This window comes from Gallinula chloropus (genome assembly GCF_964237585.1).
Source record: "Gallinula chloropus genome assembly, chromosome: 1".
NCBI lineage: Eukaryota > Metazoa > Chordata > Aves > Gruiformes > Rallidae > Gallinula > Gallinula chloropus.
Genome location: NC_140085.1, coordinates 1915731 through 1937624, shown reverse-complemented (window position 1 = coordinate 1937624; position 21894 = coordinate 1915731). Strand labels below are relative to the sequence as shown.

At 48.7% G+C, this 21894-nt stretch overlaps 1 protein-coding gene across 1 annotated transcript in view; it reads left to right on the top strand.

The window, feature by feature from the left end:
* The window catches only part of LOC311204962 (uncharacterized protein), a gene marked incomplete at its 5' end in the record, with an annotated part of 119553 nt that overhangs the window by 15898 nt on the left and 81761 nt on the right, over positions 1-21894 (top strand). Inside the window, 20 exons of the mRNA XM_084279228.1 lie at positions 1511-1657; positions 1846-1965; positions 3227-3385; positions 5111-5239; positions 5560-5709; positions 6530-6667; positions 7111-7257; positions 8157-8276; positions 11429-11575; positions 12063-12266; positions 12573-12712; positions 13771-13894; positions 15265-15408; positions 16005-16195; positions 16678-16794; positions 17901-17975; positions 18908-18988; positions 19082-19108; positions 20591-20635; positions 21791-21859. Coding sequence (XP_084135354.1) covers positions 1511-1657; positions 1846-1965; positions 3227-3385; positions 5111-5239; positions 5560-5709; positions 6530-6667; positions 7111-7257; positions 8157-8276; positions 11429-11575; positions 12063-12266; positions 12573-12712; positions 13771-13894; positions 15265-15408; positions 16005-16195; positions 16678-16794; positions 17901-17975; positions 18908-18988; positions 19082-19108; positions 20591-20635; positions 21791-21859 — 2474 coding nt within the window. The remainder of the gene's footprint in view (positions 1-1510; positions 1658-1845; positions 1966-3226; positions 3386-5110; positions 5240-5559; positions 5710-6529; positions 6668-7110; positions 7258-8156; positions 8277-11428; positions 11576-12062; positions 12267-12572; positions 12713-13770; positions 13895-15264; positions 15409-16004; positions 16196-16677; positions 16795-17900; positions 17976-18907; positions 18989-19081; positions 19109-20590; positions 20636-21790; positions 21860-21894) is intronic.

Here is a 21894-nt window from a genome sequence, read left to right as displayed (position 1 = left end):
AGGTGCAGTGGCATTGGGATCAAGACACCACCCACCCATCCCCGTGCAGCCGTCCCGGGCACTGGAGGGGTTGGTTTGTTCTTCTCTGATTTCTGAGACACAGAATAGATAAACACAAAGAAGCAGCTGATGAGAGAAGGTCCATGGGATGGGAAGGGGGGGTGGGTACAGGGGGGATGGGGCTCAGGCTGCTGGTGGAGCAAAAGATGGGGAGATGGCACCCTCCAGTGACCAAACTTCAAATAGCAGCTTCTCCCCCCAAAATAAATCCCTAAGGCTGCTACTGCCTGCACTTCTCTGCCCCTCTGAAATGGGGGGGTGATGCCCAGGGATTGGGGTTTAACCCTTCTCCCACAGAGCCTCCCCCTGGAGCGATGCTGAGAGGTTTATCTGAGCGGTTTCCAGCCCAGGGTGGTGTTAGAGAAGTGAGAGATGCCTTGTGTGGCATCAGTCAGCTCCAGCATCCTGCAGGGCAGGACAACTCCAGCCCCGAGTCACCCAGGACTGGGCTGAGCATGGACTTCCCCACAGGACTTCCCCACAGGACTTCCCCACAGGACTTCCCACAGCCCTACCTGTGGCCATTTGTGGGCAGCCTGGTTTGTTTTCTCTGTCCTCCAAAGCCCTGGGTTGCCTCCATCTATTGGTGGTTGTTGAGGGCTGTCTGAGCAGCTGTGGGTTTTCTGCCTGCACGTGCATTAGCTCCTCAACCAAGATTTGTCCTATCCCTACCATCCTTGGCTTGAGGACCTTGCCATTCCACCTGCATGCCAGGAGGATGCAATGCCATTTGACCCCATGCATCATGTCATTGGCAAGTGGTTGTTTGCATGGTTGCCCACTGCTTTCCCAGACAAGGAGACCCAAGGAGGGTTGTTCTCCTTGCTCAGACCCCAGCAGGGTCGTCCTCCTTGGTCAGACCCCAAGCAGGGTTCTCCTTCTTGCTCAGACCCCAGCAGGGTCATCCTCCTTGGTCAGACCCAAGCAGGGTTCTCCTCCTTGGTCAGACCCCAAGCAGGGTCATCCTCCTTGCTCAGACCCAAGCAGGGTTGTCCTCCTTGCTCAAACCCAAGCAGGGTCGTCCTCCTTGCCCAGACCCCAGCAGGGTTGTCCTCCTTGCCCAGACCCCAGCAGGGTTGTCTTCCTTGGTCAGACCCCAGCAGGGTTGTCCTCCTTACTCAGACCCCAGCAGGGTTGTCTTCCTTGGTCAGACCCAAGCAGGGTTGTCCTCTTTGGTCAGACCCCAGCAGGGTTGTCTTCCTTGGTCAGACCCCAGCAGGGTTGTCCTCCTTACTCAGACCCCAGCAGGGTCGTCCTCCTTGCTCAGACCCAAGCAGGGTCATCCTCCTTGCTCAGACCCCAGCAGGGTTGTCGTCCTCCTTGCTCAGACCCCAGCAGGGTCATCCTCCTTGCTCAGACCCAAGGAGGATCATCCTCCTTACTCAGACCCCAGCAGGGTCGTCCTCCTTGGTCAGACCCAAGGGACCCTTGACATCGTTTCTCTTTGCAGAGGGCAGTATCCAGGATGTGAACCTCAGCAACACCTACAGCTACTACATGATCCAGGGGCTGCAGCCTGGCACAGAGTACACCGTCACCATCAACCCCATCTTTGGGGATGTTGAGGGGCCGGTGGTGAGTGGTAAAGCAACAACAGGTGAGTGCCCTGCAGCAGGGTTGGGAGCCAGCACAAGCAGACATGGATGTGGGGGTCAGGCTGTGCTGGCAATACAGAGCTGGTGTCCTCTGTGGGTGCCACCCTGCCTGGTGCAGAAAGCAGTGGAGGGGTGGCACTTAGAAGCTGTGAGGACCTTGATGCAATTGGGCAACTCTGCTTTCTTGCAGTGGCATCAAGCACGGTGCAGATGCTGAAAGTGAGTGAGGTATCCATCAACAGTGCCCTGGTCTCCTGGGACTCAGTTGCTGGGGCCACTGGGTACCGAGTGGCTTGGGGTCCTACTCCAGGTAAGATCCTGCTCTCCTCCAGCCTGCATCACCTCTACTTCCTTCTGCAGGTCCAGCTCATCCACTGCTCTGAGCAGCCTCTCCCACAACTCGGGGCAGAGTGGCTGGTGAGCTGCCCAGCAGAAAAGGACCTGGGGGTGTTGGTCAACCATCAGCTGAATATGAGCCAGCAGTGTGCCTGGGTGGCCAAGAAGGCCAACAGCATCCTGGCTTGGATCAACAATGGTGTAGCCAGCAGGACCAGTGCAGGCATCATACTTGGCACTGATGAGGCCATGCCTCAAGTGTTGTGTTCAGGTTTGGGCCCCTCAATGCAAGAAGGACATTGAGGTGTTGGAGTGGGTCCAGAGAAGGGCAACAAAGCCATGAAGGGTCTGAAGTACAAGTCTAATGGGAAGTGTCTGAAGGAACTGGGGTTGTTTAGCCTGAAGAAAAGGAGATTGAGGGGAGATCTGATGGCTCTCTACAGCTAGCTGAAAGGACAATGTAGCCAGGTAGGGGTTGGTCTCTTCTCCCAAGTAACTAGCAATAGGACAAGAGGAAATGGCTTCAAGTTGCATCAGGGGAGGTTTAGATTGGATATTATGAAAAAATTCTTCATGGAAAGCATGGTCAGGCATTGGACCAGGCTGCCCAGAAAGGTGGTGGAGTCCCCATCCCTGGAGGTGTTCAAAAAACATGTAGACGTGGTGCTCCCTGGCTTAATTGACGTGATGGTGTTGGACAGATGGTTGGACTTGATGGTCTTAGATGTCTTTTCCAACCTTAAAGATTCCATGATTCTAATTTCAGGGCATGAACTGAAACCACAGCTATTCCTGGCCCTGACCTACAGTGCAAGAAGATGGGGTCCCTACAGCAGCTACATGTTGCCTGACCCCAGCTCAACACGTAGATCAAGGGTCCAGCACCACCTTCCCTGGTCTTTGGGGGAAGTGGGGATGGTGTATCTAGCACGAGGGCTCTGCACCTCCCTGCAGATGCTGTGGAGGAACAGAGCATGTGTCTACGTTACTGTGGACCCTGGATGTGAGAGCTGGTTTGGTTCCTTTGGTTCCTCTCAGGTGGTTTGGATCCTGTAGTCATTCAAGTCCCATAAATAACCAAGGGAACTTCTTTCTTGACCCACTGCACGCACAAGACTCCTACAACAGAGGCTCAGCTGGGTTGGGGAGGGACTGCAGGAGAAACATGGTGTCTTTCCCAGTATGCACCAGGGCTTCTCTCCAGAACCTTCTATTTTATTTTCTCTCTTCCAAAGAGTTCCTTGGCAAAGACCGGCCTCGCCAGCTGGCCCTCAACAAGTCGCTCACAGCCTACCAGCTCCGCAACCTGGCCCACGACACCGAGTATGTGATTTCCCTCTATGTGCTCTTTGGCTCAGTGGAGGGACCAGGGATCACAACCTCAGCCAGGACATGTGAGTAGAGGCAGGACATTGAAGTAGTTTACCACAGCACACAACTCAACCTTGTGTATCCCTACAAAGCCCTCCTGCTGTGCCTCCGGCACCCCACTCCCATCACCTCATGTCAAGGGCACCATGGTAGTGGTCCTTTGCCCTGCTGTGCCTGGTAGCTGAGGCCATGAAGCCCAAAGGCTCTGCATTTTTCTGCCTGGAAGTCTTCAGATACAAACTGCAGCCATTGTATTCTGTGGTTCTGCTCATGTATCATGAGCTTGGGCAGAGATTCAGATGTGAACTGCCCAATTTGCTCACACTGAGCTTCCAGGCATCCCAAAATCCAGACCAATGGCCAAGTCTTTGACACTGTCCAAGAGTACAGCTTGGAAAAGAGGTGAGAACTGGGTAAATGCTGCTGTAGGGAGCCATAAGGAGATAAAGGGAGAGGAACATTGTCATGTGGTCCTTTCTGCCTTGTGACAAGGTGTTATGGTTTGACACCAGCCAACAGTTAAGCCCCACACAACCACTCACTCATTCTCCTGCAGTGGGATGGGGAAAAGAATGAGAAGAATGAATGGGAGAAAACTCCTGGGTGGAGATAAAGACTTCACTGCCCAGTCCCCATGATCAGGCCATCCCCAGGACAGCAGAGCTCCAGCACACGTAGTGGTGACTTGGGAAGACAAACAGCATCACTCTGCACGTGTGTGTGTCTCCCCTTCCTCCTTCTTTCTCCAGCTTTATATGCTGAGCATGACATCATATGGTGTGGTATGGAATATCCCTTTGGTCATTGGGGTCAGCTATCCTGTCTGTGTCCCCCCCCCAACTCTTTGTGCACCCCCAGCCTGTTGTTGGTGGGGTGAGGAGCAGTGAAGACCTTGTCTCTGTGTAAGGGCTGCTCAGGGATAACAAAACCATCCCTTTGGTATTAACTTTGTCTCCAGCACAAATCCATACCACAGCCCCATACAAGCTACTATGAGGAAAATTAACTCCATCCCAGCCAAAACCAGCACACAAGGGCTTTCCCTTGCCTCAGAGAAGGGGGAACACCAAAGGGCTGTGCTGGAAGGTCAGCTGGCCTGGGCAAGAGGCAGCAGATGAAAATTCTTCATGTGAAATAGGGGAATCTGGTGATCTAGTTAATGGCCAGATCGTGTCCTCCTGTGGCAGACTTTGAGGTCATTGTATCTTGGGGAGAAGGAGTAATGCTGAGTGTGGTGATCAGAAAGCAGAGGCAAGATTTTGCACAGTACCAGATGTATTGTTGGAGAGTTTAAAAGTGGCAGAAGCTGTGTAGCAACCCTGGAAATACAGTATGGAGGTGATGGGCTCAGCCTTGCCAAGAAGAGCGTGGGCAAACACTGATGTTCATCACCTGTAGGAACTCTGGCTAGATGTTTCACCCTGCAAGAAGTGTGGGGGCACTGAGGTCTGGATCTCATGACTCCTTGGATCCCTGTGCTGTCTTTACTGGGCTTGCAGAAGTGCTCCCACCTGGATCTAGTGCAGAATATGCTGCTTGATGCTAGAGGAGGTAGGATGTACATGCATGACCCAAGACTTCAAGCAGTACAAACTGATGTCTCACCAGGTGAGGACAATGAGGGACTGAGGATAAGCAAAGATAATTCTTTTAACCCTTTGGTATAATTTTGGCTTCATTATATTGCCAAGGAGAAGTCCTGTTGGACAGTGGTCAGGGCACTGCCTAATGCTGTCCTCACTTTGCAGCTCCTCTGGGCTACGTCTCCAATTTCAAGGTGATGTCCTACACCAGCACGAGCCTGTCTATGGCATGGAGCACCACAGCAGCTGCCACCAAATTCAAACTCTCCTGGAGCCCAGTGGGAGCAGGTAAAGGTGAGCAGAGAAAGGGTGCACGTGCTCATTCCTGGCACAGACCCACGTCTGTGGCCGTGGCCATTGGGAGGCACCTTCCCACCCTTCTGATCTACTGCCTGGGGTAGGAAAGAGATTTCACTATAGAGACACGTGGTCCTCAGGCTTCAATCGTGGGCAATGGCTCCTTCTTTTTGTGTTCATGCTGTTCTATTTATGGAGATGATCCCCAAAGCTCTGGAGCAAGAGTGCAGCAAGCAATGGCTGTTTCCTTTGGTGGGGATGCCACCAGCATCACTGGTGAGCTACAGACTCTGAAGTATCACCCTTTTTTTTTGCAGAAAAACAGGTTGCCAAGACTCAGTACCTGGGCAGTAGGATCTTGGCTTACCAGATCGACCACTTGCTGCCTGACACCCTGTATAAAGTGGGCGTTCGAGCTGTCTTCAGCAAGACTGAGGGGCCAGAGGTGACCCTGACTCACCGTACAGGTGTGTCCTGGTGGAACAGCCTTCTTTGTGTTGGGATGCAAAGGCTGGATTGCTGGTCTTGTGCATTGCATGTTGATGGTGGAGTGATATGAGCAACCCTCGTGGCTGGTGGCAGTTAGCCAGGGCTGTTCCCACAGGCAGGAGTGGACACATCCTTATGGCACGTTAAACAGGCTTGGAATAGATAGGCAACCCTGGATGTATTAAAGCACTCCCCAGTCTTATTTATCCACAGCTATCTCAGGAAGGTAGGAGCCTCTCTACCAGCACTACTCAGTCTCAGTTCACTACTCAGTCTCAATTCACCAGCAAGTGCTCTGGAGGTTTGCCATTCCTTGATTTGTAGCTCTGTCTCTCGTCACACTTGGGGTCCTGGGTCTTTTCAGTGTCTTTTTCACACAAGTTCTTCTGAATCACAGTTCCCCACAGTGTTTGAAGATGCATCTGGATGATGTGTCCTCTCTCGGCCTCCTCATAGCCCTGTGTCATGTCAGCAGAGTTTGGTGCAGGCAGTAAGAGATGTGGATGAGATCCTTCAACTTTAACTGCACCTTGCTCCTCTCCATGGATTCATTAGGAAATGCAACCAGGCATAGAATCATAGAATCAGAGGGGTTGGAAGGGACCTTGAGAGATCATCGGGTCCAACCCCCCTGCCAAAGCAGGCTCCCTAGCTCAGCATCCCTGGATAATGGTTGGAAAGTAGATGTTTCATGAATACCCAAACTTTTCCTCAGTGCCAGGGCTTAAAAGCACGAACCTGGTGCTGTGTAACTTGAGCTGTTACTTCAAACATCTTACCCTGGTTCGTTTTTTGCAGCATCTTTCGCAGACTCCAACCCCATCCAGACCATCCAAGATCTGAGGATTACTGACACTGGTGTAAATAGTTTGAAGCTGTCTTGGAGGAGGCTTCCTGGGGTCACTCACTATAAGATGTCCTGGGTGCCATTCAGTGGTAAGCAACCTGGTCTCTTAGTCAGGTGCAGTATGAGGACAGAGCACAAGGAGCCCAGAAAGTAGAAGCTTAGTTCACCTCATTCTTTTTCTCACAGATGATTGGGGTAGATGAGGACTGTAATGTCTACAGGGACAGGGTGAAGTCTTGTAACTGAGCCAGGTTTTAGTCTCCAATAAAGATATCCATGCATATTAGCATAGTTGGGATTTGGGAAGTCAGAGAAATGGTTCCCTTCCAGCAGCATATGTGATGCCTTTGTGGCTGGATCTCTCACCTATCTGTGACTTAGTTTCCCCATATGCAAAATGAGCTCATAACATGCCTCCCTGGCCAGGTCCCATAAGATCTGTGTGAGGAAGCTGCTGTAATAATGGTTGTCAATAGTAATTACCTTGTCCTTTCTATGTACACTGTGGGTTTCTTTGAATGTCTCCTCTTAGGTGGCTTAGAAACCTCCCAGCTCATCGCAGCAGAGGCAATCTCCTTCACAATCCCCAAACTGAAAGAGAGCACCACCTACACCATCTGCATGTCTGCAATGGTCAGGGGACAGGAGGGGAGTCCAACAGTCCTCACAGCCAAAACCTGTGAGTACAGGACCAATGGATGAGGAACAGATCATCTTCAGATTAGTGCTGGGGCTGTCTTTTTCCAGGGGCTGTGGATGGGAGGTGAGAATGGGGAAAGAGTGATATTGGATGATGGACACCTTATAACTTCTTGGGTCCCATCAGCCAACGTGCAAGACAACATGCACTGGTCCTTTCTTCTTATTACTAAGAAACATTGACACTTTGCCTGTCTTCTGCCAGTAATCACCATGAGATGCTATTTTTGACACACTATCTTAGAACTACCTCTTTAGTTACAACATATTGACCATTTCCAGTAGCTAAACATCACTCATGACCCTGTGGCATCATGCAACGTGGTTGCAGGTGCAATGGGCAGATTTTGGAGATCAGGTGGTAGAGAAGAGCAGGGGTGTGGAGCCAACACTGTGGTTCTAGGGAGCACTAGCATCTGGCAAAAACTTTATTGACCATAGGTCAAGTTTCACCATCAGTTCAGAGAAACATGAGGCAGCCCAGGCTGAAGATCTGCCAACAGTTGTTTGCTAAAACTCCACCAGTTCCCATCCGATGAGGATGTGATTGGATTGGACTCAACTTTCTGGAAAACCCTTAAAGTGCTGCAGGGGACTCCTTCCTCTCACCAGAAATGTGGTATTCAAGGAGGTGGAAGGTCTCCAGAGCTGTTTGCAAGATAAGGTTTCCTGGCACACATATATCTAAGAGATTCACCAGCAGCTGGAGCTCTGGACAAGAGTAGCAGAGATGTGCTTCATGCTCATCATCTATATATGGATTTCAGTGAGGTCCAGATTTTACCCTCCCAAAGGATGAATAAATTTTGTCTCAGCTCAATGAAGCTTTTGGTGGCACCTTCTACCAACCCTCAGCTTTGTTTTTTCCATTCACAACAGTGGATTTACCCAAAGTGACCAACTTCACAGTGCAGGAGGCTTCAGAGACCAGTGTTTTGTTGACTTGGACAGCTGTTCCTGGAGCATCAAAGTACCTGTTGACATGGCGCTTGGCCTCAGGTAATGTTATTTTTTAGTGGGGGAGGAAGGGTGGCTTGTAATTTTGTCCTCTCCTGTGTGAGCTGCCCCATCACCTAAGGGGATTTGAGAAGGGAGCATGGACCTATCTGGCTTGTCCTGTGGTCTATTTGGAGAGGGGTCAGAGGAGCCATGAAGATGCTCAGGGGGCTGGAGCAGCTCCCCTATGGAGAGAGGCTGAGGGAGCTGGGCTGGTTCAGCCTGGAGAAGAGAAGGCTGTGGGGGGACCTCATTGCACCTTCCAGTCCCTGAAGGGACCCCAGGAACAGGAGGGGAATGGGCTTGTTAAAGGGCAGAGCCTGGCAGGCCAAGGGGGCTGGAGTGAAGCTGGAGGAGGGAAGGGGGAGAGGAGATATTGGGGGGAAGTTCTTTGCAGAGAGAGTGGTGAGGGGCTGGAACAGGCTGCCCAGAGAGGGGGTGGGTGCCCCATCCCTGGGGGTGTTCAAGGCCAGGTTGGATGGGCCCTGGGCAACCTTGTGTAGCTCCAGGCCTGGAGGTTGGTGTCCCTGTCTGTGTCAGGGGGGTTGGAACTCTGTGATCCTTGGGGTCCCTTCCAACCCAGACCAGTCTATGATTCAGTAGCTGGTCTCAGAGCCGACTGATGCTGCAGGAGATGCAAGTATTAAAGGGGAAATTCCTTTTCACCACCAGCCTTAAGTTGGTTGCTGTTTCCTTCAGGAGTTATAACTCGTGTCTCCAAGGGCCGACTAGTTTGACATGGGGTAAATGATGGTGCCACTGTTGGCACCAACACTGTTCCTTCTTTCCAGCCCATCTGGACTCTGTTTAACAGAACAGACGGTTGAACCCGGGGACTTCATACATCATATCCATTCAACTCAGGTTCTTCATAGGCTTGATAGGCTGAAAAAACTGGGGCTGTTCAGCCTTGAGATAAGAAGACTGAGAGGGGATCATATTAATGTTTATAAATATCTCAAGTATGGGATGCAGGGGGCCATGGGCAGCCTCTGCTCAATGTCTGTGGGGACAGGACAAGGGGTGATGGGCTCAAGTTGGAGCACAGGGAGTTCCCCCCAATGTGGGGCAGAACTTCTTCCCAGTGAGGGTGAGGGAGCCCTGGGACAGGCTGCCCAGGGGGTGTGGAGTCTCCTTCTCTGGAGAGATTCCAGCCCCATCTGGACACCGACCTGTGTGACCTGTCCTAGGGACCCTGCTTTGGCAGAGGGTTGGAGTCGATGCTCTGGAGATCCCTTCCAACCCCTGTGAGTCTGTGATTCTGTGATTCATTTGGGTGAAAAATAGGGAAGAGAATGGGAGCTGTCCCACTGAGGAGCCTCACAAGGTGACCCATTTGGCCATTGCAAAATCCTTGGTGGAAATAAAAAGAAGACAAGTAAAACTGCTTAGGAAAAAGCTTTCTGGATGGCATTATCAGTGTTTCTTCCTCTAAAGTCACTACCAGTCCATCAGGGATAATTGCAGTGAACCAAAAATGGCTGGGTTTTGTCATCCATACAACCTTAATTCTTACATATTGAAAAGCTTTGCTATATAGTAAAGGGCTTTAGAACTTTCTTAACACTTGCTCACAATTGCTAGCATACATTTCTTTTCCCAACTTATTTAACCTTACAGGATTTGCCCTTTTAAAGCACCACTATATTATATAATATTTTTTTTTTTTTGAAGTGGGGTTAAACCTCTTTGAATACAGCAACTTTCCTGTCAATGTTGCTTCAGCCACTAACATTTTTTGCCAGGGACCAGTTCATCTTCACGAGTCAATAAAGCAAACAAACCTGACACCATTCCCCTGTGCTCCCTGCAGTGCTTTTTTTTGAGTTACCAGGTCTTCAGCTTTAATTTTTTTTTAATTCCAAGGACATTTTGGTATTGGCAGCTTAAGACTTGCAGCATATGTCACTCAGGATGAAGTCTCCTGTGGTAGCATCATTTTTTTTTTCCTCTCTATATTATGGATAAGTGATTAGGGAACTGAACATTCAGTTCTCCAGGGTGATTTAAGTGATCTAATGCAACTGTTCCCCTCCTGTGCCATGCTGTTAAAGCATCGATCCGAAAGTATTCAAAAATCATTGGTTTCAGAGTTGTCAAGGGCTGAGAAATGGATAATACCATGTCTGACAGTCCCCCAGTGCCCTCACTCGATCAATCCTTCTGAAATAGGTTTATAACTATTGATTTAACATTCCAATCAGATGAATCTTGCCACCAGGTTTCAAGACTACCAACAAGATCAAATTTATGCTTATAAGTGGGTAATTCCAATTTCTCTTGTTTAATTATCCAGACTGGCAACATTAGTGTATAAAGGCAATTAAGAATTTTGTCCTTTTTTCTTTGTCTCTTGGTGCCTTGATTAAATATTCTTCTCCACAACTTGATTTTTTTTCTAAATGAGTACCCATTCATTACCCATTTCCCTTAACCCCTTCATTTAATGCCCTCCTCCCTGCAAGCTGACTCCATCCAGCCTGCCTTGTAAAAGTTTGAGTCCTCTTCAATGCAGCTTGAGGTCATCCCAGCTGTAGACCTCTTCTGTCCAGTGTTATGTAAAAACAGATCCATGTAAGTCAACAGGGCTCCAGCCAAAGCCAGCCTTCCTCCCCTGTGCTGCAGGATGCACCTTGGAGAAGTTCACGTGGATGTTGACCTCCTCTTTCTTCTTTCTACCTTCTCTTGACTTCTTATGGCATTTCCACAGACTTTTTTCTTGTTTAAAACCAAAACTATCTATTACACATGACCACATTTCTCAAGTAAGCTTGACTCCCCTTTCCAGCAAACTTTCTACTCCTTAACAAAAAGGAATCCTGTTTCTGTTCGTGCTAACTGCTGCAAACCACTGGTCTATCACAGAGCTCAGCCTTGGACACCCCCTGGGCCAAATGTCCTCTCCCAACACTTGTACAAATTCACATTTTCTTTTCCTGTTTATGTAAGAACTCCTTTGTCACGTGCAAACAACCTCATTTCATCTGGCTAAGGGCCTGACCATGGCAGTTTGCACACATGTTTTACCATGAGACTCTGCTCTGAATCCCAGGTCCTGTTGCCAAAGAGGGTGTCATTAGAAGATGGGATGCTACAGAAATAGGACTTGAGTTTCTCTGGCTCCCGGTCAACGCATGTTTATTCCTTTTCCACAGCTTCTGATCTTTCCCAGGAACTGTTATCAGCAGCTTCTAGATCGTATCAAGTCAGAGGACTGAGCACCAAAGAAATATATTTCTTTTCCATAAGACCAGTCTTTGGAGACACAGAAGGACCAGAGACAACACTCCTTGGGCAAACAGGTATGAAGGCTTGAAGAGGAGGCTGAGGGGAGACCTTATCACCACCTACAACTACCTGAAGGGAGGTTGTAGCTAGGTGGGCAATGGTCTCTGCAGCCAGGGGACAGGAGATGGGACAAGGGGCAATGGGCTCAAGCTGCCCCAGGGCAGGGTCAGCTCAGCTGGGAGGGCAAAGTTCTTCCCTGGCAGAGTTGTGGGGCTGTGGCACAGGCTGCCCAGGGAGGGGGCTGAGTCCCCAGCCCTGGGGGTGTTTAACAGAGGGGAGATGAGGTGCTCAGGGAGCTGGTTTAGCACAGGACAGAGATGGTTGGACTTGATGATCTTAAAGGTCTTTTCCAACCTTGTGATGCTGTGGTGTTGCTGTTTTACCTAAGTAGCTGCTGTTGAGGCTGAATTCTTGGATTCTCTACCCTTCTGATACTTTGCTAGATAATGACATCACAACCAAAAGGGGTTTAAAAACACCTTTTTGGTTTGCCTCTTACAGTGGGACCTCACAGAGCGTCACCTACACCAATGGCTCCAGTGGCTTCTACAGAATTGGATATGGAGAGATCCCCATCTGTGTCTCCTGGCGAACTGGGGACCACACCTCTTCCACTGGCCACCACCACAACCCTACCACCAACCCCAGAGAACCTGCTATCAATGACTGTAGCATCTGCACTACTGACAACTCTCCCTGGGCCAAGTAAGTGTGTAGCCATGTGTGATTTGATGACGATATAGCAGTAGGTCAAAGCCAAGTGGGACCATGGTTTTCTCTGATATCAGGAGCCAAAACTAGTCTTCATTCACTGAGTAGTGACAGCAGCCAATGGTAGGGAAGGGGAAGACACAAACCCCATAAAATGACGTGGATGTGTGGTCTACTCACCCACCCAGCACTTGGCATCACAAGAGGTCTTTGTGGTTGGGGTGTGGTTTGTTGCTCTAAAGAGATATGGTTCTGCTTTAAGACCCACCAGCTTACTGAGATCCTCTCTTCCCTCTACAGTCTGTGGCAAGTTGAAAGCAGACATTGGCTTCCTTGTGGACGAGTCCTCAAGTATTGGCCAGAGCAATTTCAATAAAGTGAAGGATTTCATCTTCCGGATCATTTCCTATTTCCCTAAGATTGGGCCTGAAGGGACACAGGCAAGGTTTTGTTATTCTATTCCCTGAAGGTGTTTTCCTTCCAGGTGTTCACCTTTTGCTTACCCCAGTGATGACAGCAGTCTGCTCACTCCCCTGTGGTGGCTCACATGTGGTGCCTAAAAAGTGTGTATAAGAAAACCATGAATCAAACTCTCCTAAATATCAGCTTGCTTATTTGCATGTATTTCCATTTCTTGGTTATTTTCCTAAGAAGAAGTAATCAGGAATAAAGCAAACCCTAGACCTACTGAAATGCTGTCTGGTTTTTGGAGCTCAGGGATGTGTCAACTGTAGATCCTCCTCTAGGACTCCATTTCTGCCCACATCCAGACTGCTAATGGTTAGTGGCTTAGGTGGGGCTCCAGATGGGAGATAGAGGTTAAATTGCAACTCAGCAAAGCCAACTGGAAACTCAGTAGATAGTTTATCTTGTGTCCTTTATGTTTAATTAATGTAATATCTGAACTAACCCTTTGAAAGGCAAACCTATGTAGCTTATTTTCAGTTGAACAGGAAAGGGGGAGTTTCTTGCACTCTTGGCTTGTAGGTCCTCTTGAAGGTTTAGATACACCATGAAGTTATCCTGGGTTAACAGATGATTCTGGGGACATGAAGACATTTTGATCTAGGTGGCTATAGTATGAGCTGAGTAGTTGGCTTCCTCTAACAGAGATCAAGGGTTTAATGCAGGGAGGATGGGTGCTGCCATAGGAGTTGCTGCAACAAGAGATGCTCCCACCCACCCATGAGTGGCCCAAAGTGCTCAGGTCTCCAGTTAGTCCTGGGCTGTATCCACCAGCCTGTACAGAAATCTCTGATGCCCTAAAGAACCTAAAATAGTATCTTGCCCACCCTTAAGCACATGGATCGTGCTCTATGTGCCTGCCAACCTGAAAGCCATCCTTGTGCTTGTTTTTAGCCTGCAAACACCACAACCTCTTTCCACTCCTATTGTACTGCAACGAGTTGTATTATCTAACTCAAGGTGGTTTATTGAGTGATGGCACCTTTTCTGTCTGTCTCAGACCTAACAGATTGAACCCCCTTTCCTTTGGCAGGTTGCTGTTGCACAGTACAGTGAGGAGCCCAGGGCAGCCTTTCACTTCAACCAGCACCGGGACCGCAACAGTGCCCTGAGAGCTGTCAAGGGGCTGCACTATACTGGGGGCAACACAAAAACAGGTGTGTACAGGTGAGCTGCACACGTGGGGTAGACCTTCTGGACCAAACCAGAGTCTGGAAAGCAGGGATGGCATTTTTCTGAGATCATAGAATCATAGAATCTGGGTTGGAAGGGACCCCAAGGATCACAGAGCTCCAACCCCCCTGCCACAGGCAGATCTTTGAACCCCTTTGCCTGTTTAGAAGGATATGGCCCAAAGTTGTTAAAAATTTGAGAATGCAGCATTTAATTTAGTTGTATTTCCAGAGATGCTTTTCCCAACTAGTCTGATGTCCTTTATCCATGTCTTAGTTTTACTGCTGGGTTTCTCTTCATTATTTTATAACTTTTCCTGCACTTGAGGGAGGTTTTTATATCTGGCTTGGAGACAAACCCCATAAACATTAAGTGATGACAGCTGATGCTGAAGCATCCCTCTTGCCCACTGTATGCACGTTTTAATCAGCAAATTCCAAGTTATTGCCTTATTACCCTAACAACAAAGCAGTGTGTCCCGTCCTATTTTCATGGTGTGTCATCACATAAATGTCCTTTGCTGACCTCTCTTGTATAAATAACACAGCTCTTCATCAGCAAAGTGTCTCTGAAATTCACACCCTTTTGTCTAAATGCTCAGAGACAGACAGCACTTTCCACCTACTCATTCCCAGTAGGACAATAGGGTGTCCCTAGTTCCCTGAAGGTACCTGAGCAATATTAAATTGAAGGTAGTTAGTTTTAACTTTACCTTTCTTTAATGTCCCAATTAATTTCTTCCAGCCAGTCAACATAAATGGAAGCCTTGAGGCACCAAAAGTGTGTTAATTGGAGGCTTATATATCTCATCCTGGTATTGAGAAGGAACACAGAAAAATAGGGCTGATGAAAATACAAGAATTCTGATGGGACTGGTTAGGAAAAACAGGTCTGAAACTGGTCAGAGTACAAGTTCCTGGGTAACTTTGCCTCTAATCCTTCTTTTTTATGGAAGCTGTGTCAACAGAGGCATTTTACCTATCATGAGTCTTTCCATAATGTTCTGGGGCATCTTAACCATTTCAGGTTTGGTGAGAGTCCATTGTGAAACTTTCTTGGTCTTTCTGAAGAGTTTTCAGAAAAGCAATTCTGTGAAGGTTTTCTTAAAATGCTTCAGATCTCCCAAATGTATAGTTTTTTCCTTTCCAAAGCTATTTGCTGAATTCACTCTGAACCATTTCAGTCAATCTGATTTACTGCTGTCTTCCCACAAAACACATTGTCCCATGCTAGGGGCTACTACCTACTTATGGGGCCACACTGAATCTTTTTTCCATCCGTGGAAGGAGACCCACAGTTCCCACCTACACACCTAACATGCAGATTTATGCTATCCCTCTCTATGTTTGCCCAGGTCGTGCTATAACCTACATGCTAAAGGAGTTATTTCAGACCTCCAGAGGGATGAGACCAGATTTCCCTCATGTGATAGTGCTTGTGACTGATGGACCATCCCAGGATGATGTGCTGCCACCAGCCAGAGTAGCTCATGCATTGGGTAAGAGTTCATAGAATCACAAACTGGTCTGGGTTGGAAGGGACCCCAAGGATCACAGAGTTCCAACCCCCTGCCACAGGCAGGGACACCAGCCTCCAGGCCTGGAGCTACACAAGGTTGCCCAGGGCCCCAGCCAACCTGGCCTTGAACACCCCCAGGGATGGGGCACCCACCCCCTCTCTGGGCAGCCCCTTCCAGCCCCTCACCACTCTCTCTGGAAAGAACTTCCCCCTAATATCTAAACCTTCCTTCCTTCCTTTAGCTTTAATCCATTCCCCTTTGTCCTGCCAGGGGTTGCCCTGTTGCCTGAGGTCTTGGTTCTCCATGGATTTCCAGGTTTTGAGGGTATTGAGTTGTGTGATGTATGCATTTGAGTGTATTGCTGGCTTTCTTCACTTCTTTATCCTTTCTTCTTTCTGTTCCTAACCTGAGCATCTTGGTTTGCTCTAACTCACACGTGCTGCTTCAGGTGACTTCTTGCATGGCTACTGGAGTACCTAATGCCACCAGAGGTTACTAACAGGAAGATATTGACCAGGGGTTTGGAAACTGATCTCCAACACTTCTGCTTCTGTTGAGTGAGGGATGTGTTTCAGGAATCCGTGTCATTGCTGTGGGTGTCTCAGGAGCTGACCCTGTTGAGCTCAACACCATCCTGCTGCAGCAGAGCTCCCAGAACGTCTTCTATGTCAGCACATTCGATGACTTCCCCCAGATCCTCCAAGAGCTGATAGAAGTCATCTGTTCTGACCCTCAGCCTTTGGGAGCTCAGCTACCCTCTGGGGAGGTGAGTTGTTTCATAGCCCTTTGAATATAAGACATCTTGCTTGGCACTGGTCATGCACAAAGGCAATCTTCTTCCTTGAGCAAAGTTTCAGAGCAAAGTCAGAACAGATTTAAGACACTGGATCCAATCCTCACCCCACTTATTGTCCAACCCTAGACATAAGGAACAAAATCTTTGAAATCAAGGAACTGGGGAAGCCAGGATACAGCTTGGAGTTTTGCTGCATAAGGCCACTTCAGGGGCAGAGCCCTTGAATGCATTATAAATTCATTGCCCTTTTCTAACTCTGATCGGTGGGTCATTGGTATGGATGTGAGCTCATCTGCAGAGTCTCTCCAACAGGGATATTTTATGGCCTTTCCAAAGAAAAAGTTGGTGATGTAAAAGTGCAGTGTCCTCTTGAGACCTGTTGGAGGTTGGTGTTTGATGTCGGGCTCCAAAACTGGGAGGATCCCTAATCTAAGCCAAACTCCATGATGTAGGTTGCTGGACGTGAAGCCAACAAGCAGTTGCCATTTGGTGACACAGAGACTGAGCCTTCATCAGCAGAACCACATATCCAAAAAGAAGAGGAAGCTTGTGGTCCCTGGTGTTTAAAGGTGAGAATTAATTCATCACTTTCTGTTCAGGGGATTGTATTTTAAAGAAGCATATTGACCACTGCTGCAACCAGGTCACTCCTCAGACCCATGTGGTGTGCAGTAGCATTATGTCACTGTCAAGACCTTTACCTTTGGAAGGCATGTCTGCAATTGGGGAGATCATCCTAGAAGCTGCCATTCCAACATGGGAAATGCAGCAGCCTCCTGTGCTCCCTCCCAGCAAACCAGTGAAATGCAGATTTTCCATAGACCCTTCTTCATATCTACCAGCCTGGTGTCCCAGATGTTCTGTGTGGCATCTCAGAGAGTTCTAGATTCCCTGGGAGCTACTGAACAGGTTCTCATGCTGCCACTGCTCCTTACTTCAGAAAAAAAACAAACCTGAGAGGCAAATTTGCCCCATTCTCCTCCTACCAAGCAGGAAACATGAAGAACAGTAGGACAGCCCCAGAGCCTGTGTGAGTTTAGTCACATGAGCTCTAGTGAGTTTACCAATGTGGCTGTAGGTAGCAAGTGTAACAGCCTATGTTACCTTCCCTGGAGAAAATGAGTCCCCATAGAAGCTGGTGGACAGCTAGTCAGTGTGTTTAGCAAAGCCTGTTCATGCCTCAGATCATTGGTAGGTGTTCATACTGTCAGAATAGCTCAGATGGTGATGTTTGTGCTATGGCAGCCTAAAATTGGGTGAGCTGAGTGCTGTCCATGCATGTTTGAAATAAGGTCTTTATTTCTTCTCTTTCAAACCCCTTTCCACAGCCAAATAGGAACCTGAGCTGTAGGTGTAACATGGGCCAAGGCTTATGGGGCATCAATATGCTCCCTGGCTACACTTGGTCTCACACAACCCTGCGTTCTCCATCCTGTTCTCCCAATTTCCAGACACAAACTGGAGACACAGTAAATATTGCCTGGCCTCCAAGGGACTTTAAATAGTCTGAGGATGCAAACAGGTCTCCTGCATGGTCAACTGTGTTTTCTTATATTGCATAAGCCAAGGGGTATGTTTGCCTGGGTGTTGTGGTCATCCTGGTTCAGGTTTATTTGGAATCCTTTGGCAATGATAACTTCATTATCATTTGTTCTATTTTCTTTTCCCTTTCAAGAGTTTCAAGGGCTCACAGACTCGTGGAGACTATGACCCATACAGCTTTACTACAAAGGGAGAGAAAGGAGAGAGGGTGAGTCCACCAGCATGAGCCATCCACTCCATTAATATGCAACTAAATGACTAGAATGAAGGAAGAAACCTAGCAAAAAATCATCTTCAGGTCTTTTTTGTTGGTGTTTTGAGATATCCTGCTCCATGCTGGCTTTGAAAATCAGACAAAAGGTAACTGGTGTGCAGATGTGGGAGTGCTGGTGATTGGGGATTCCTAAAGCAGTGCAGAAGACTTGTGATGAGTGAAGATGTTTGGATTTGCAGGTCCTGGGCCACGATCTGCATGTTGTTACTTTTTTGATGGACGACAGGGTGGCCATGAGCCAGCAGTGTGCCCTGGGGGCCAAGAGGGCCAATGGGATCCTGGGGGACATCAAAAGGAGCATGGCCAGCAGGTCAAAAGAGGTGATACTCCCCCTCTGCTCTGCCCTGGTCAGGCCCCACCTGGAGTGTTGTGTCCAGGTCTGGGCTCCCTGGGATAAAAAAGCCAGGGATCTCCTGGAGAGAGTCCAGAGAAGGGACAGAGATGATGAAAGGCCTGGAGCATCTCCCCTGGGAGGAAAGGCTGAGGGAGCTGGGGCTGTTCAGCCTTGAGAGTAGAAGACTGAGAGGGGATCTGATCAATGGTTCTCAAGAGCTGAAGGGTGGGACACAGGGGGCCATGGGCAGCCTCTGCTCAGTGTCTGTGGGGACAGGACAAGGGGCGATGGGCTCAAGTTGGAGCACAGGGAGTTCCCCCCCAATGTGGGGAAGAACTTCTTCCCAGTGAGGGTGAGGGAGCCCTGGGACAGGCTGCCCAGGGGGTGTGGAGTCTCCTTCTCTGGAGAGATTCCAGCCCCATCTGGACACCGACCTGTGTGACCTGTCCTAGGGACCCTGCTTTGGCAGGGGGTTGGACCCCATGATCTCTGGAGGTCCCTTCCAACCCCTACGATTCTGTGATATCTTTAGGGTCTACCTGGAAAGGATGGCATTCCTGGACTGCCAGGCAGACCAGGGCGGACAGGTCCTCCTGGTCCCCCTGGACTCATGGTAAGTGTTTGTTTTAATAAACATTGTCAAAGTGCCATTTAAGAAAAAAAATAGCATGGCTCTCAAATATATATATATCTCCTTGTTTTGCAGGGTCTCCCTGGCATCCAGGGTGATACTGTAAGTACTTTGAATGCAGCAAAAGTCATCAATGGAGTGGGGCCTAAAGCTTTGTTTTTCAAGCCTTTCAAAGGCCAGTTGCACTGAGCAGGAGAGGAGAACCAAGTGACCCATTTTGCCTTTATGAAGGGCTATTGCTGTCATCCAAAAATCTCCAAATAGGTTTCATTCTCTTCAGAGATCTGGAAAATAATGGAATTCAACATGAGCACATTTCTAGCCAAATAAACCTCTCTGAACCAGAGCTGTCCAGAAAAAGGCCAAGGACTATGAACTCTGCTTTCAATCATATATACCATTTGCTCACAGACTTCCCACACATGAGTTTTTCACACAGGAATTCATAGCATTGCTTGGAATGGTCTAGCACTGAGCTAGACCTCTCAAACCTCATGTACCATTGTTTTCACTGCACTAATTGCTCTGTGCTAATGATGCCAGCAGTGACTGCACAGCTTTGCACACTAGATTAGCATTCATGAATGTCCCTCCCCTGCTATTACCAGGGCTCTGTTAGTAAGCAACTGTGTTTGACCGGTTAAATCACCCTTGATTCTGAGGGTTAAATTGACAAGGAGCTGGTATCGTGGTGCTGAGGTCATTTGGAATGCCCCAGGATTTCCAAGGCAACCATGCAGGGCTGATAAATTGTGGAACTTGATGGGCACTTCTGAAATGAGAGCTGGAGGCCAGGCAGGTATCAGAGAGCAACACAAATGGCAGAAGACATCAGTGCATGTGTCATTAATCGGAGCCCCTGACTTCCATTGGCTGAAACGGGGTGTGAACAACCAGCTCTTGTGCAGAAACATTTCAATGGCACCATCCTGAACTCAACTCTATCCTTCTGACTCAATTCACTTGCTTAAAAAGTCCTCTCATGTGATTTGAGATGCCCCTGTTATCCCACCCATCCTTCAGATGATGCTGCAGAATGACACAGGTCTCCCATAAATCCTGCTTCATGTCTGCCCACCTTGGGTGCCTGAGGATATCTCAGACATCCCAGGACACCCATGTCTGGGCATCTGGATGAAAATTCTAGTGCCTGTGATGGGGTAGCACCTATAACAAGGGTTGTGACGTTTGGGAGCTACAGTTTGCACAGGTCACAGGGGTCCAACACAAGCCACTGCAGCCTCTGAATGCTCCTTCTAACTCATTTACCTTCTGATTGATTAAAATAAGCATCAATCTCATTCCTCACAGGTTCCCAGGGCACTTGATGTACTACACTTTCACTACCTCAGGTGTCCATGCACCCATCACCAGAGAGGGACATATAACCCAACCATGGGTGACACATATGTATTTATTATAAGTGTTGGGACCAAAATCCACTTCTAGGAACCTGTTTTCTTGATCCCTTTAAAAGTGAATGAAATTTTATTAGAGGCAGCTCTGTAACTTGGAACATCCCACAAACAATGGTCTTGCAGGGCTTTTGCTATTTAATGCTGTAGGATTTCTTTCTAATTCCAGGGATCTCCTGGCTATCCTGGACCAGTAGGGCCAAAAGGAGAGAGAGTGAGTTTCATTCTTGGGTTTCATTGGCTGAAAGCTATTGTATTGCTCTTACCCTCAATTTTGTAAGCATTAGGAACAACCTTTGGTGAATACAAACTTCTGAGCTGTATCTAACAGCCCTACAATGCTACTCATCAGCTTGGAGAGTTGTCCTTCAGCTTTTCTAGGAAGAATCTAATGTCTTTATGGAGAAAGGTGGTCAGTATTAATCACAGGTCCTTGGCACACTTGAGTTGGTTATTTGCAGAAGGAGGTATTGCTTGGTTGGTCATTGGGCTGGAGCACCTTCCCTATGAAGAGAGGCTGAGGGAGCTGGGCTGGGTCAGCCTGGAGAAGAGAAGGTTGTGGGGGGACCTCATTGCACCTTCCAGTCCCTGAAGGGACCCCAGGAACAGGAGGGGAATGGGCTTGTTAAAGAGCAGAGACTGGCAGAACAAGGGGGCTGGAGTGAAGCTGGAGGAGGGAAGGGGGAGAGGAGATATCAGGTTGAAGTTCTTTGCAGAGAGAGTGGTGAGGGGCTGGAAGGGGCTGCCCAGAGAGGGGGTGGGTGCCCCATCCCTGGAGGTGTTCAAGGCCAGGTTGGATGAGGCCCTGGGCAACCTTGTGTAGCTCCAGGCCTGGAGGTTGGTGTCCCTGCCTGTGGCAGGGGGGCTGGAGCTCTGTGATTCTTGGAGTCCCTTCCAACCCAGACCATTTTATGATTCTGCCTTTCTGGGTTTCCACTATGAACAATCCTGTTTGCATACATTCAAGACACAAAAACATAAGGCTTCAAGTTCATTTGTAGTCAGATCCCAGGAGCAGTTGTCCTGTCCTTCTCCCAAGAGCCAATGCACATCTTTCCTCCCTCTCTGCATCCACCTGGGCTGTCTGTATGGCTACAGATCAGGGATGGGATCCTGCTGAAAGCCAACCTCCTTTTATTTTTTGCCCTGGGATTAATTTTCTGCTGTGTCAGTAAGCAGAGTTCTTGCCATGGCCACGTGGTCTCTGGTACATCTGCAAAAGAGTTGCTGTGAGCAGGTTGTTTGGATTTTCAGTGTAGGGACGGTCTGGCTTTTGTCACTTATTCTGATCATTAAACTGTCCTTAAATTATAAAAAATGCCTGTTGGACCTCCCAACACAGCTAAACATGTGTCTTCCTCCTGTGCAGGGTGAACCAGGCTACGTCCTGGGAGGAGTGGAAGTGATTCCTGGCCGAAATGGGCAGCCTGGCCCTGCTGTGAGTATCGTACCACAGCTGTGGTGGAGCCTTCA